At 47.8% G+C, this 15415-nt stretch overlaps 1 protein-coding gene across 1 annotated transcript in view; it reads right to left on the bottom strand.

Moving 5' to 3' along the window:
- Positions 1-15415, bottom strand: part of dnpep (aspartyl aminopeptidase) — a 59071-nt gene that overhangs the window by 9697 nt on the left and 33959 nt on the right. The window contains exons 8-11 of the mRNA XM_060827792.1: positions 13418-13495; positions 10949-11032; positions 4383-4543; positions 1017-1056 (exon numbers count right to left, since the gene is read on the bottom strand). Of these exons, the coding sequence (XP_060683775.1) occupies positions 1017-1056; positions 4383-4543; positions 10949-11032; positions 13418-13495 (363 nt within the window). The remainder of the gene's footprint in view (positions 1-1016; positions 1057-4382; positions 4544-10948; positions 11033-13417; positions 13496-15415) is intronic.

The following is a 15415-nucleotide window of genomic DNA, read 5'->3' as shown; positions in this document are numbered from 1 at the left end:
TGCTTCTGTAACGGTGGTGTAGCAGTTATTGGACAAATAATCCAGAGACCATGTGTACAAATCCCACAACAGTATGGACGGGTTGGACCAAAGCGCCTGTTTCTGTGCTGTACATCTCTACGACAGCTGCTGGTTCATTTCTTTCAGCTTTTAAAACATCTCAAATAAAAGGAGAGAAGTCCAAGCCCCATGGACATTGCGTCTGGTTCCAGGAGCTCTGAGTAGGACGTTGAGGTGATCACTGTCTGGGTAATCTAGAATCGTGAGAATGCCACCTTAAATCCTCTGACTGTGTTTCAGGCCCTGGATCCAACCTCAAAAGGCAACTGAGCAAACACCAAACTGGTGTCACTCAGACTGACCGTGGAGTTGCCAAATCGTAGTCAGAGATTCACAGCCAATGCTCGATGAGAGGCTGTACAGAGAATGATGTAATTGTTCCTGGAGCTGTGTTTCAACTCCACAAACATCGAGGCAACAAACTAGCAGCAGCTCTGGAAGTGTCGGGGGTAACTGAAGGGGTAATAAGAAAAATACAGCAGGCATTGTCTGAAAGGATGGTAGGAGTATCCGTAAACAATGACCTACAAAAGGAAATTGGTTAGATATTTGAAAAGGAAAAAAAATTGCAGGGTTACACGCAGTTGATCAAGGGAATGGGACTTATTGGACAGTTCTTTCAAAGAGCTAGTGCAGGTATGATGGGCAGAGTGGCCTCTTACTTTGTTGCATCCCTGTCTCGCTGCATTGCTAAAGGAATAAATCTTGGTCAGGGCAGGAGAGGGCCCTCACCTCTATTTAAAAGTGCCATGAGATCTTTAACATTGGCTACAACAGCTGGCAAAGCAGGGAATGGAGGGGATCAGGTTTGACAGAAATAGAGAACTCAGTGGAAGACAACTGAAGCAATACACTTGATTTGTAAAAACAAAAGAGACAACTTGACCCGTTATTTTGACAGGACGATCCAGAGGCTCAGTCTTACAGGGTTTGACACGGGGGTCGGTAAAGCTCACCTTGTGAAGGGCTGGCCTGTGATTTTCCTCATGCTTATCTCTGAAAGTATTCAAAACACAAGGTCAGTGTCACTCAATCTGGGACTTCCTACAGTGTGGAAACAGGCTCGTCGGTCCATACCTATTCTCCGAAAGTAAAAATAACTCTACTCCAGAACCTATTCTTTGAAGAGATCCATTCCCCTACCTAACCACTGAGCCACCATGCCACCCAAAACTGGAGGTTTTCAACCTGTTTCTGAGGACCAACCCCGTTTACTCCTGACTAATGCACCTAACCTACACATCCCTGAATGCTATGGACAATTTAACATGGCCAATTCACCTAACCTGAACATTTTTGGATTGTGGGAAGAAACCGGAGCACCCAGAGGAAACCCACGCAGAGATGGGGAGAACGTACAAACTCCACACAGACAGCTGCCCGAGGCTGGAATCGAACCCGGGTCCCTGTCACTGTGAGGCAGCAGTGAGCCACCGTGCCACCCCAAAGCTGGAAGTTTTCATCCTGTTCCTGAGGACCAACCCCATACCCCCCTGCACCCCACACGCTCACCCACATTATAAGGGATTCATGAACCCTGTTAAAAATAGTGTTTTTTTTTCCTATCAACATATTTAAAAGCCCATTATAAACGGATGCACAGCAAGATCCCATAACAGCTAACCACGTGAATCATCAGAAGTGACGTTCCTAAGGTCCTGATACATTTTGAAGATGTGGGCCAAACCTGGCAAATAGGACGAGGTGAATTGAGGAAATCTGGTCAGCGAGGATTAGTTGGACCGAGAGGTCTGCTTCCATGCTGTACAGCTTTATGACTCTCTCAGTCTTGAACGGCTTGACCCTCATCCTGAGAATATGTCCCCGTGTTCTAGAGTCACTGGCCAACTACGGTCGCCCTGCCATATCCTGTAGGGGTTCTGTAAATTTCAATGAGCTCACCCTTCAGTCGTCAAAACTCTAGAGAATACAGACCTGGTTTCCTCACTCTCTCTTCTAAGGTGACTGAAGCTGACCACAACCTCATCAAGTAAAAAATTAGGTCTGCAGATGCTGGAGATCACAGTTGAAAATGTGTTGCTGGTTAAAGCACAGCAGGTTAGGCAGCATCCAAGGAATAGGAAATTCGACGTTTCGGGCATAAGCCCTTCATCAGGAATGAGGAGAGTGTGCCAAGCAGGCTAAGATAAAAGGTAGGGAGCTAGGTAGCCTGCTTGGCACACTCTCCTCATTCCTGATGAAGGGCTTATGCCCGAAACGTCGAATTTCCTGTTCCTTGGATGCTGCCTGACCTGCTGTGCTTTAACCAGCAACACATTTTCAACCACAACCTCATCAAGACCTGATACAACTGATTTCTGAAGAAGGGCTCATGCCCAAAATATTGACTCTCCTGCTCCTTGGATGCTGCCTGACCTGCTGCGCTTTTCCAGCAACACATTTTCAGCTCGATACAACTGCAGCAAGAAATCTTTATTTCTGTATTCGAATCCCCTTGGAATCCAACATCCTATTGCTGACAATAAAATGTCAACAATTTGCCTTTCTGATTGCTAGCTGCACACGCATGCTGGCGTTCAGAGGCTCATGGACAGGGACAGCCTGATCCCTTTGACAATCTGCACTTCCTGACCTTTCAACATTTAAAACAAAAAAAAACTGCCCTTCTGTTTTGAAGTGAGTAGCTTCGCATTTATGCTCCTTGCGCTGGTCCATTCCCCTAGCCTGCCCAGGTCCTCCTGAAGCCTGCCCACAGCTCAGACTCCCAGCCAGTTTGGCGGCACCAGCAAAGCCGGAAATGTTACAATAAAAGCAAAATACTGCAGACACTGAAGATTTGCTGAAGTAGAAACAGGAAACATTGGAGAAACTCAGTGGGTCTAGCAGCATCACTGGAGAGAGAAACAGAGTTAACATTTCAAGTCTAGTATGTCTCTCCTTCAGTCATACGTCAGACCCGTGTCCCAATACAGAATGCTGCCAGACCTACTGGGTTTGCCCAGCACCTTCTGCTTTACACTTTTGCTCGTTATTCATTCTCGGATGTTGGTAGTTGCTGGCTAGGGCAGCATTTATTGCCAATTCCTAACGGCCTTCGAGAGACGCTGATGAACCACTTAAACAATTGCTGTCTGTGCCCACGTATGAAGATACTCTCACAATGCTGTCGGGAACAGGGTTCCAGTTTTGACCTACAGAGCTAGTACCACAGCAGTTACGTTCCTGGAATAGTAACCCAGAGGACTAATGATCTCGAGACGCATATTCAAACCAAATGTTAGCCACTGGGAGTTTCGATGCAATTAAAGAAACTGAAATCAAATATTACTCCCATTAATTATAATAAATTAACTATCAGACTGTCACAGAAACCCATCCAGTTCAGAAGGAAATCTGCCATCCTTTCAGGGTCTGACCTGTGCTTATTCAAAACATATTCCTTCTGATCAGTTCATAAAGACTAGCCCTCACTAACTCAAATCAAGCAAAAACGGTTGGGGAATGTGAAGTTTTCGAGCATGCGAAGGATATTCATGGTCTTGCCTTTGTGTGAACCGCTCAGAGTTGCAGATCCATAGCAACATGGATGGTATTCAACTAATGTTTGAAAACTAGGTGGTAGTGGGTACTCCAGATGCTGGAGATTAGAGTCAAGGTTACAGTGGTGCTGGAAAAGCACAGCAGGTCAGGCAACACCCAACGCTGCTGAATGCTGCCTAACCTGCTGCGCTTTTCCAGCACCACTCTAATCCTGATCTTTGAAAACATTGTGACAAAATACGAAGCTGCATCAAATCATGCAGAAAAGTTAGGACCTACAGGTAACAGGTGGCTCAGCGGTTAGCATTGCTGCCTCACGGTGCCAGAGACTTGGGCTCAATTCCAGCCTTGGCCTACTGATTTGCATGGAGTTTGCACATTCTCCTCCTGTGTGCAGGTTTCTGCCGGGTGCTCCGCTTTCCTCCCACAGTCCAAAGACTTGCAGGTCAGGGTGGATTGGCCGTGGGGAATTACCCAGAGTGTTCAGGAATGTGTAGGTTAGGTGTGTTAGCCATGGGAAATGCCAGGCTACAGGGAGAGGATAGGGGCATAGGTCTGGGCAGAAAGTCCTTCAGACAGTTGGTGTGGACTCGTTGGGCTGAATGGCCTGTTTCCACACTGTGTGGGAATTCTAAAAAAAAGACATTGTTCTTTCTGTCTTAAATGACAGTCCAATGCAGCACTGCCCTAGACGGCTTCTTGACTAATTGCTAAGTGCACATTATTTCCATCATTACATGATCTAGACAATAGCCGGGGATGATCTGACCAGTGACGCCATGTCATCCTATAAAAGCAGAACTGGAAATGGAAGTACTTACACGTAGTTGGGGTGTACAGCGTGCGCCATGTCCGAGCTGATCATGAATGACTTGGGAATGGCTTCTTCAAACGCAGTCGGGTTGTCGCAACAGGAGGCCAGGCGACGGAGAACTAACTCCGTCAAGGAGGAGCCTGCCCCCTGAGCACTCTCGCTGCCCACCTTTCAACAACCACAGGGGAAATAGCAGAGGGAGAAAAAACAAGATTAGAAATCAAAAGAACCATGGACGCTGTACGTAGAAATAAAAACAGAAGTAGGTGGAAAAACCCGGCAGGTCTGGCAGCACCTGTGGAGAGAAAGTCGTCATTGTCTACAGATTTAGTTCGAGAGGACTGGAGGATTGCAAATGTTGTGCCCTTGTTCAAGAAGGGCAGGAGAGATGACCCAGGTAATTATAGACCAGTGAGCCTTACGTCTGTTATAGGAAAAGTTTTGGAAAGGATTATAAGTGATTGTTTGTTTCTTTAGATTTAGTTGTGTTTTTTTTAAAAAAAGAAAGCTTACTTTTTAGAGGGATGGCAGTGCAGACAATGCAATGTTCCTCTTGCAACATGTCTGAGGTGAAGGAAGCCATTAGCGTCCCTGCTGATTACACTTGCAAGAAGTGCACCCATCTCCAGCTCCTCCAAGCCCGTGTTAGGGAACTGGAGCTGGAGTTGGATGAACTGCGGATCATTTGGGAGGCAGAGGAGGTCATAGATCGGAGCTTTAGGGAAGTAGTTACTCCGAAAGTTATAGACAGATGGGTGACAGTGAGGGGGAGTGGGAGGAAGCAGCCAGTGCAGAGACCCCCTGCGGTCATTCCCCTCAAGAACAAGTATACCGTTTTGGATACTTGTGGGGGGGTGATGACTTACCAGGGGCAAGCAACGAGGTTCAGGCCTCTGGCACGGAGCCTGGCCCCGTTGCTCAGAAGGGAAGGGTGGAGAAAGGTAGAGCGATAGTTCTTGGGGACTCAATAGTGAGGGGTACAGATAGGCGGTTTTGTGGGGGCGACAGAGACTCACAATTGGTATGTTGCCTCCCAGGTGCAAGGGTACGTGATGTCGCTGATCGTGTTTTCCGGGTCCTTAAGGGGGAGGGGGAGCAGCCCCAGATTGTGGTCCATGTTGGCACCAACGACATAGGTAGGAAGAGGGGTGAGGATGTCAGGCAGGCTTTCAGGGAGCTAGGTTGGAAGCTCAGAGCTAGAACAAACAGAGTTGTTGTCTCTGGTTTGTTACCCGTGCCACGTGATAGAGAGTCGAGGAACAGGGAGAGAGAGCAGTTAAACGCGTGGCTACAGGGATGGTGCAGGAGGGAGGGATTCCGGTTTCTGGACAACTGGGGTTCTTTCTGGGGAAGGTGGGACCTCTATAAACAGGATGGTCTACACCTGAACCTGAGGGGCACCAGTATCGGTGGGGGGAGGTTTGCTAGTGCTCTTTGGGAGGGTTTAAACTAACTCCGCCGGGGCATGGGAACCTGGACTGTAGCTTTAGGGTACAGGACCTTGAGTGTAGGGAGGTTATGAACAAGGCAGCAATCTCGAAGGAGGGTGCCTGTAAACAGAAGGGTGGCTTGAAGTGTGTATACTTCAATGCCAGAAGTATAAGAAATAAGGTAGGTGAACTTGCAGCGTGGGTTGGTACCTGGGACTTCGATGTTGTGGCCATTACAGAGACGTGGGTAGAACAGGGGCAGGATTGGCTGTTGCAGGTTCCAGGGTTTAAATGTTTTAGTAGAGTCAGACATGGGGGTAAAAGAGGGGGAGGTGTGGCATTACTTGTCAAGGATAGTATTACAGCGGTGGGAAGGACGATGGAGGAAGACTTGCCATCTGAGGTAGTTTGGGCTGAGGTTAGAAATAGGAAAGGTGAGGTCACCCTGTTAGGTGTTTTCTACAGGCCTCCCAATAGTCCGAGAGAAGTAGAGGATAGTATTGCGAGGATGATTCAGGAGAAGAGTGAAAGTAGCAGGGTGGTTGTTATGGGGGACTTTAACTTCCCAGATATTGACTGGGAAAGCTATAGCTCGAGGTCGTTAGATGGGTCGGTGTTTGTCCAATGTGTGCAGGAGGGTTTCCTGACACAATATGTAGACAGGCCAACAAGAGGTGAGGCTATACTGGATTTGGTTCTAGGTAATGAACCAGGCCAGGTGTTAGACTTGGAGGTAGGTGAGCACTTCGGGGACAGTGACCACAACTCGGTGACTTTTACTCTCGTGATGGAGAGGGATAAGTGTGCACTGCAGGGCAAGAGTTATAGCTGGGGGCAGGGAAATTATGATACGGTGAGGCATGACTTAGGATGTGTGGATTGGAAAAGCAGGCTTCAAGAGAAGAATACTAATGATATGTGGAGATTGTTCAAGGTACAGCTAATGGTTGTCCTTGATAAGTATGTACCAGTCAGGCAGGGAGTAAAGGGTCTTGTGAAGGAGCCGTGGTTTAATAAGGAATTGGAATCCCTTGTGAAAGGGAAGAAGGCGGCATATGTAAAGATGAGGCGTGAAGGTTCAGTTGGGGCGATTGAGAGTTATAAGGTAGTCAGGAAGGATCTAAAGAGAGAGCTAAGAGCAGCGAGAAGGGGACATGAAAAGTCCTTAGCTGGTAGGATTAGGGAAAATCCAAAGGCTTTCTATAGGTATGTCAGGAATAAAAGGATGACGAGGGTAGGTATCGGTCCAGTCAAGGATAGTAGTGGGAAGTTGTGCGTGGAGGCGGAGGAGATTGGAGAGACACTAAATCAATACTTTTCGTCAGTATTCACTCAGGAACAGGACACTGTTGCTGGTGTGAATATTGAGTCACAAGTGATTAGAATGGATGGCCTTGAGGTATGTAGGGAAGAGGTCTGGGGAATACTGGAAAGGATGAAAATAGATAAGTCTCCTGGGCCTGATGGCATTTATCCTAGGATCCTCTGGGAAGCTAGGGAGGAGATAGCAGAGCCATTGGCCTGGATTTTTATGTTGTCATTGTCAACGGGAATAGTACCAGAGGACTGGAGGATGGCGAATGTGGTCCCCTTGTTCAAGAAGGGAAGTAGGGATAGCCCGAGTAACTATAGGCCAGTGAGTCTGACTTCTGTGGTGGGCAAAGTCTTAGAGAGAATTGTAAGGGATAAAATTTATGAACATCTGGATAGGAATAACGTGATCAAGGATAGTCAGCATGGTTTTGTGAAGGGCAGGTCGTGCCTCACAAACCTTATTGAGTTCTTTGAGCAGGTGACTAAGGAGGTGGACGAGGGTAAAGCAGTAGATGTTGTGTATATGGATTTTAGTAAGGCGTTCGATAAGGTACCCCATGGTAGGCTAATGCAAAAACTACGGAGGTATGGCATTGAGGGTGCATTAGAGGTTTGGATTAGGAATTGGCTGGCTGGAAGGAGACAGAGGGTAGTAGTTGATGGTATAGGTTCATCTTGGAGTGCAGTTACTAGCGGTGTACCTCAAGGATCTGTTTTGGGACCATTGCTTTTTGTTATCTTTATAAATGATCTAGAGGAGGGGCTTGAAAGCTGGGTGAGTAAGTTTGCGGATGACACAAAAGTCGGTGGAGTTGTGGATAGTGAGGAAGGATGTGGCAGGTTACAGCAGGATATAGACAAGTTGCAAAGCTGGGCAGAAATGTGGCAAATGGAATTCAATGTAGCTAAGTGTGAAGTCATTCACTTTGGTAGGAGTAACAAGAAGATGGATTACTGGGCTAATGGTAGGCTACTTGGTAGTGTGGATGAGCAGAGGGATCTTGGTGTCCATGTACACAGATCTCTGAAAGTTGCCACCCAGGTAAATAGTGCTGTGAGGAAGGCATATGGTGTACTGGGCTTTTATTGGCAGAGGAATTGAGTCCTGAGGTCATGTTGCAGTTGTATAAGACTCTGGTGCGGCGTCATCTGGAGTACTGTGTGCAGTTTTGGTCGCCATACTATAGGAAGGATGTGGAGGCATTGGAACGAGTGCAGAGGAGGTTTACCAGGATGTTGCCTGGTATGGTAGGAAAATCGTATGAGGAAAGACTGAGGCACTTGGGGCTGTTCTCATTGGAGAAAAGAAGGTTTAGGGGAGATTTGATAGAGGTGTACAAGATGATTAGGGGTTTAGATAGGGTAGACATTGAGAACCTTTTACCGCTCATGGAGTCAGCTGTTACAAGGGGACACAGCTTTAAATTAAGGGGTGGAAGGTATAGGACAGATGTTAGGGGTAGATTCTTTACACAGCGGGTTGTGAGTTCATGGAATGCCCTGCCAGTAGCAGTGGTGAACTCTCCCTCTTTATGGTCATTTAAGCGGGCATTGGATAGGCATTTGGAAGTTATTGGGCTAGTGTAGGTTAGGTAGGATTCGGTCGGCGCAACATTGAGGGCCGAAGGGCCTGTACTGCGCTGTATCTTTCTATGTTCTATGTTCTATGATAGGATTTATAATCATCTAGCAAGCAACAATTTGATTGCAGATAGTCAACATGGTTTTGTCAAGGGCAGGTTATGTCTCACAAATCTCATTGAGTTTTTTGAGAAGTGACCAAGCATGTAGATGAGGGTAGGGCAGTTGACGTGGTGTACATGGGCTTCACTTAAGCCTTTGATAAGGTTCCACATAGTAGGCTGTTGGAGAAAATGCAGAGGCATGGGATTGAGGGTGATTTAGCAGTTTGGATTAGAAACTGGCTTTCTGTAAGAAGGCAGCGAGTGGTAGTTGATGGAAAATATTCAGCCTGGAGTACTGTTACTAGTGGTGTGCCACAAGGATCTGTTTTGGGACAACTGCTGTTTGTCATTTTTATAAATGACTTAGACGCAGGCATAGGTGGATGGGTTAGTAAGTTTGCAGATGATACTAAAGTCAATGGAGTAGTGGACAGTGTGGAAGAATGTTACAGGGGGACTTGGATAAACTGCAGAATTGGGCTGAGAGTTGGCAAATAGAGTTCAATGCAGATAAGTGTGGGGTGATGCACTTTGGGAAGAATAACAGGAAAGCAGAATACTTGGTCAATGGAAAGATTCCTGATAGTGTGGATGTGCAGAGGGATCTTAGAGTCCATGTACATCGATCCCTGAAAGTTGCCACCCAGGTTGATAGTACTGTTAAGAAGGCATACGGTGTGTGTTAGGTTTCATTGGTAGAGGGATTGAGTTCCGGAGCCGTAATATCATGCTGCAACTATACAAAACCCTGCTGCGGTCACACTTGGAATATTGTGTACAGTTCTGGTCGCCATATTTTGGGAAGGATGTGGAAGCATTGGAAAAGGTGCAGAGGAGATTTACCAGGATGTTGCCTGGTCTGGAGGGAAGGTCTTATGAGGAAAGGCTGAGAGACTTGGGTCTGTTCTCATTGGAGAGAAGAAGGCTCAGAGGGGATTTGATAGAGACATACAAGATGATCAGAGGATTAGATAGGGTAGACGGTGAAAGTCTTTTTCCTCGGCTTGTACGAGGGGGAATAACTACAAATTGACAGGTGATAGATTTAAGACAGATGTCAGAGGCAGGTTCTTCACACAGTCAGTGGTAAGGGCGTGGAATGCCCTACCTGCCAGTAGGTAACTCAGCCACATGAGAGAGATTTAAACAATCCTTGGATAAGCCCATGGATGATGATGGGATAGTGTCGGGGGATGGGCTGAGATAAGTTCACAGGTCAGTGCAACATCGAGGGCCGAAGGGCCTGTTCAGCGCTGTATTGTTCTACGTTTGATGTTCTACAGCAGAGTTAACGTTTCAGGTTCTGTGATCCTTCTCCAGAGCAGTTCTGCAAATTGGCCGTTGTATTTGAGGAAGGCACTATCCATTTGTAAATCTATCCTTATTTCATCAGATGCAGGGAATGTGATAACGTGTTCGCTGATCTTCTCAGCGTTAAGAATGAAATAAATATCAGTTGCAAAATCAGACAGAACCCGACTGGCCTCGTTCTAAAATAATTCTCATCTCCACCTGAGAAGGCAGCCCCACAGATCACAAACGATATTCTGAGATGAACTTCCTCCAGTTCTGTCTGTATGAGCTCAGTAGGGTAGATGACTATCATGAGGTTCAGACAGAGAGATGCCAACAGTGCAGGTTCAACTCCCACACTGGCTGCAGTGGTTTATGGAGGCCCTGCCTCCTCACTCTACCGTACAATAGATGTAGGACCCCCAAAGCTCGGTTATCAATGGTCCCTCTCTGTCTCTCTCTTGAGACAGATGCCCATGATACTTTGTGGACTACACTTGGATATACTTATTAAGTTTGCATAAGTCGTATCTGTGGGCCTTTTGACTTTCAGCCGTCTTACAGAGCACTCACACAGGAACAGGTCATTTCTCCAGTTGGCAAGCACTCACATAACTGCTCCTTCCCACTCTCCCATCTCATTGTATAACCTGTCATTCTAATCCTTTCTCCATTATGTGTTTCCTCTTGAATTCCATCCACGTTACTCGCTTCAACTGCTCCACATTCTCATCACTTTCTGAGTAACAAACCCTCTCCTGAATTTCCAATTGGATTTGTTACTGTCTCACACTAGTCCTGATCTTATGTACAAACATCTTCGCAATGTCCATCATATCAACTGAACCTACCTCTTCGTTGTCAAACAGCGTAACCACTCGGATATTGCTGTCCTCAGTCAGTGTGCCTTGCTCCTTGGATGATTCAATCAGGGCCTGTACAGGAAGCAGAAAGGGGTCTTACCACAGAGACACCAAAACAAGGAATGGAAACGTCGTATGCCACTTGTCCCCTTGAGTTAGAAGGTTGTGGATCAGCGTGCCAGGACTTTTACTCATGTTTCTGCTGTGCACAGCTCAGTGGGAGACCTGTACCCATAACCTCTTGACACTAAGGTGAGAGCACTGGCCATCTCACCATGGCTGATACAAAAGCAGGGGGTTGGAGCCAGTCTCACACCAGAGTTGAGAAACTAGAGAGCATTTCCAGGAACAAATTAATTCTCACGTATGCAGTGCCTTTAATATAAAACAGCATCCCAAAGGACTGCACGGGAGCACTGTAAAACTAAATGCAGCACAAGCCACAGTGCTGGTATTAATCCAGGTGACCAAACGTTTGGTCAAAGAGGTATGCTTTAAGGATTAATTTAAAGAAGGTGGAGAGTTTTACAGAGGGAATTGCAGAACGTAAGGTCTAGGCAGCTGAAGGCGCTGGGAGCTGAAGGCGCTGGTGAGCTGAAGGCGCTGGTGAGCTGAAGACCCTGGTGAGCTGAAGGCGCGGGTGAGCTGAAGGCGCTGGTGAACTGAAGGAGCTGGTGAGCTGAAGGCGCGGGTGAGCTGAAAGCCCTGGTGAGCTGAAGGCGCTGGTGAGCTGAAGACCCGGGTGAGCTGAAGGAGCTGGTGAGCTGAAGGCGCGGGTGAGCTGAAGGCATTGGTGAGCTGAAGGCATTGGTGAGCTGAAGGCCCTGGTGAGCTGAAGGCGCGGGTGAGCTGAAGGAACTGGTGAGCTGAAGGCCCTGGTGAGCTGAAGGCGCGGGTGAGCTGAAGGCATTGGTGAGCTGAAGGAGCTGGTGAGCTGAAGGAGCTGGTGAGCTGAAGGCGCGGGTGAGCTGAAGGCATTGGTGAGCTGAAGGCCCTGGTGAGCTGAAGGCGCGGGTGAGCTGAAGGAACTGGTGAGCTGAAGGCCCTGGTGAGCTGAAGGCGCGGGTGAGCTGAAGGCATTGGTGAGCTGAAGGCGCTGGTGAGCTGAAGACCCTGGTGAGCTGAAGGCCCTGGTGAGCTGAAGGCCCTGGTGAGCTGAAGGAACTGGTGAGCTGAAGGTCCTGGTGAGCTGAAGGTCCTGGTGAGCTGAAGGCCCTGGTGAGCTGAAGGAACTGGTGAGCTGAAGGCATTGGTGAGCTGAAGGCGCTGGTGAGCTGAAGGTCCTGGTGAGCTGAAGGCGCTGGTGAGCTGAAGGACCTGGTGAGCTGAAGGCCCTGGTGAGCTGAAGGCGCTGGTGAGCTGAAGGCGCTGGTGAGCTGAAGGCCCTGGTGAGCTGAAGGAGCTGGTGAGCTGAAGGAACTGGTGAGCTGAAGGCCCTGGGGGATATGCAAGACGCCAGAGTTGGAGGAACACAACAATCTCAGAGAGTTGGAAGGGCAGAATGAGATTACAGAGCTAGGGGCAAAACCACAGAGGTATTTGAAAACAAGGACGAGAAATTTAAAAGCGAGGTGTTGTTGGACTAGGAAACAATGTGGCTAGCGAGCCCGATGATGTGTGAACACCTCCTGGCGAGGGTCAAATTATAGCAAGTAATCAAAGTGAAAGCAACAGAGTGGGAGAGTGCAGAAGTGTTCTAAATAACTCGTGAATAAAGGACCAACAGGAACACCACCATTAGCTGTATGTTGTTAGTGTTTCAAGTTGGATATTTGGAACACTGTGTGGCTAGCAAAATAATATAGGGTAAAAAATGAGGTCTGCAGATGCTGGAGATCACAGTTGAAAATGTGTTGCTGGTTAAAGCACAGCAGGTCAGGCAGCATCCAAGGAACAGGAAATTCGACGTTTCGGGCATAAGCCCTTCACCAGGAATGAGGAGAGTGTGCCAAGCAGGCTAAGATAAAAGGTAGGGAGGAGGGACTAGGGGGAGGGGTGATGGAGGTGGGATAGGTGGAAGGAGGTCAAGGTGAGGGTGATAGGCCGGAGTGGGGTGGGGGCGGAGAGGTTAGGAAGAAGATTGCAGGTTAGGAGGGCGGTGCTGAGTTGAGGGAACCGACTGAGACAAGGTGGGGGGAGGGGAAATGAGGAAACTGGAGAAATCTGAGTTCATTCCTCGTGGTTGGAGGGTTCCCAGGCGGAAGATGAGGTGCTCCTCCTCCAGCCGTCAAATAATATATACTTCTTTGACCACTTTAACTGTGCTATATGTGTCCAAGTCCTCTAGACAGGTGCTACCAATGTAGGTTTGTCACTCAGTCACTAAAGATGTTTTGGGAATGATAATTTTGGAAGTTGGTTTGAAGCTGTAATGCAAACGAGGTAAGGAGGGAGAGGAATTCCGACAATGTGCTCCTTTTTCTTGACCCCGTGTTGGAGTGGGTTAATGCACATTACCTGCAGGGCGCAGTAGCAGCTGTGTAAATTATCCAATCGTGGAGCGAATATAAACTCCTTGAAGGCGCCACCCAGAGCCTGGAAGGAAGAACAAGGTACCTGGTGAGGCACAGTCAGAACAGTAATGACAATACCACCCCCCACTCCTCAGATGTATACAGCAGATTCTCACAGTGACCAACACAGCCAGTAATTGTGAAGCAAAGCAGTATTTCCATGGTGCAAGAGCAATCAAGAGTTAGGGGGTTGGATCTTTCAGCCCCGTGCTGGAGGACAGGTTCTGGGAGAGAGCATATACAATATAAGCCTATTGCCTTCTCATCCAGCTCTGCCCATTCCCCGTACATATCCAACACCAGAACAAAGGGTCACGGAGACTGGAGATCTGAAATAAGCAAAAACAGAAAAAGGGTGATTAGATTAGATTAGATTACTTACAGTGTGGAAACAGGCCCTTCGGCCCAACAAGTCCACACCGACCCGCCGAAGCGCAACCCACCCATACCCCTACATATACCCCTTACCTAACACTATGGGCAATTTAGCATGGCCAATTCACCTGACCCGCACATCTTTGGACTGTGGGAGGAAACCGGAGCACCCGGAGGAAACCCACGCAGACACGGGGAGAACGTGCAAACTCCACACAGTCAGTCGCCTGAGGTGGGAATTGAACCCAGGTCCCTGGCGCTGTGAGGCAGCAGTGCTAACCACTGTGCCACCGTGCCGCCCTGATTGGACTCAAAAGCGTTAATTCGGTTTCTTTCTCCACAAGTGCTGCCAGACTCACTAGAACATAGAAAAATACAGCGCAGTACAGGCCCTTCGGCCCTCGATGTTGCGCCGACCCAAGCCCACCTAACCTACACTAGCCCACTATCCTCCATATGTCTATCCAATGCCCGTTTAAATGCCCATAGAGAGGGAGAGTCCACCACTGCTACTGGCAGGGCATTCCATGAACTCACGACTCACTGAGTAAAGAATCTACCCCTAACATCTGTCCTATACCTACCACCCCTTAATTTAAAGCTATGCCCCCTCGTAATATCTGACTCCATACGTGGAAAAAGGTTCTCATGGTCAACCCTATCTATACCCCTAATCACTGAGTTTCTTCAGCTATTCCTGTTTTTAATCAACTTGTTTCAGATACATTTCTGGTGCAGTTGGGTCTTGAGCCTGTGTCCCCTGGTTCAGAGGTATGGACAATAAGACTGTCCCAAAAGAGCCCTTCCCACTACGTAATATGGAGGAGCGGGTGTTGGAACGGAAAGGACCAGGTCAGAAGTCACACGACACCAGGTTATAGTCCAACAGGTTCATTTGAAATCACAAGCTTTCAGAGAGTAACTAATTTTGAATAAACCTGTTGGACTATAAACTGGTGTCATAGGAGTTCTTACTTTGCACAACATAATATGTTTGGATTAGCAGGCAGAAGAGAGCAGGGAGTCCATCATTTCAACCAAATTCTTTAAAAGAAGGTAAATTGAGTGCATTAGAGGCACCTTTCCCTCATCCTTACAAAGATGATACCTTGCCATCTGTAATTTCCAGCCTGTCTCCTGCACCCCACTAACCACGTCTTCATTCTCCTTAACACAGCTGGTCCTTACTTGTCCAAATTCCAATCCAAACTCCAGGATTTACTGGGTCCAGATGCTCCGACTGGGGCTAGTCTCAGCAGTGCCCATTCGGGGTTTACTGCTATGTTCACACTGTCAGAGCTGCCAGTCAGATTCGCCATCAGCTTGAGAACAGGACATCCTCCCGCCAATGTGTGCACTGTTCACGCGTACTGAAGGCTGCCTCCATGATTGGTGCAGAATAACCCTATTTTACATACACACCTGACATTCCGTCTGGGCTGGGAAGGCAAGCAGGATACCTCCTTACCCTGTAACATTCAGTCCAGTACTGCAGGTCAATGATATTTCAGAAAGACCTCCATAATTGTTTTCTTCACAATTTAAATGTTACTCATTTGGGAGGGGG

This window comes from Hemiscyllium ocellatum, chromosome 7 (genome assembly GCF_020745735.1).
Source record: "Hemiscyllium ocellatum isolate sHemOce1 chromosome 7, sHemOce1.pat.X.cur, whole genome shotgun sequence".
In the NCBI taxonomy this organism is placed as follows: domain Eukaryota; kingdom Metazoa; phylum Chordata; class Chondrichthyes; order Orectolobiformes; family Hemiscylliidae; genus Hemiscyllium; species Hemiscyllium ocellatum.
This window is presented reverse-complemented; position numbering and strand designations above follow the sequence as displayed.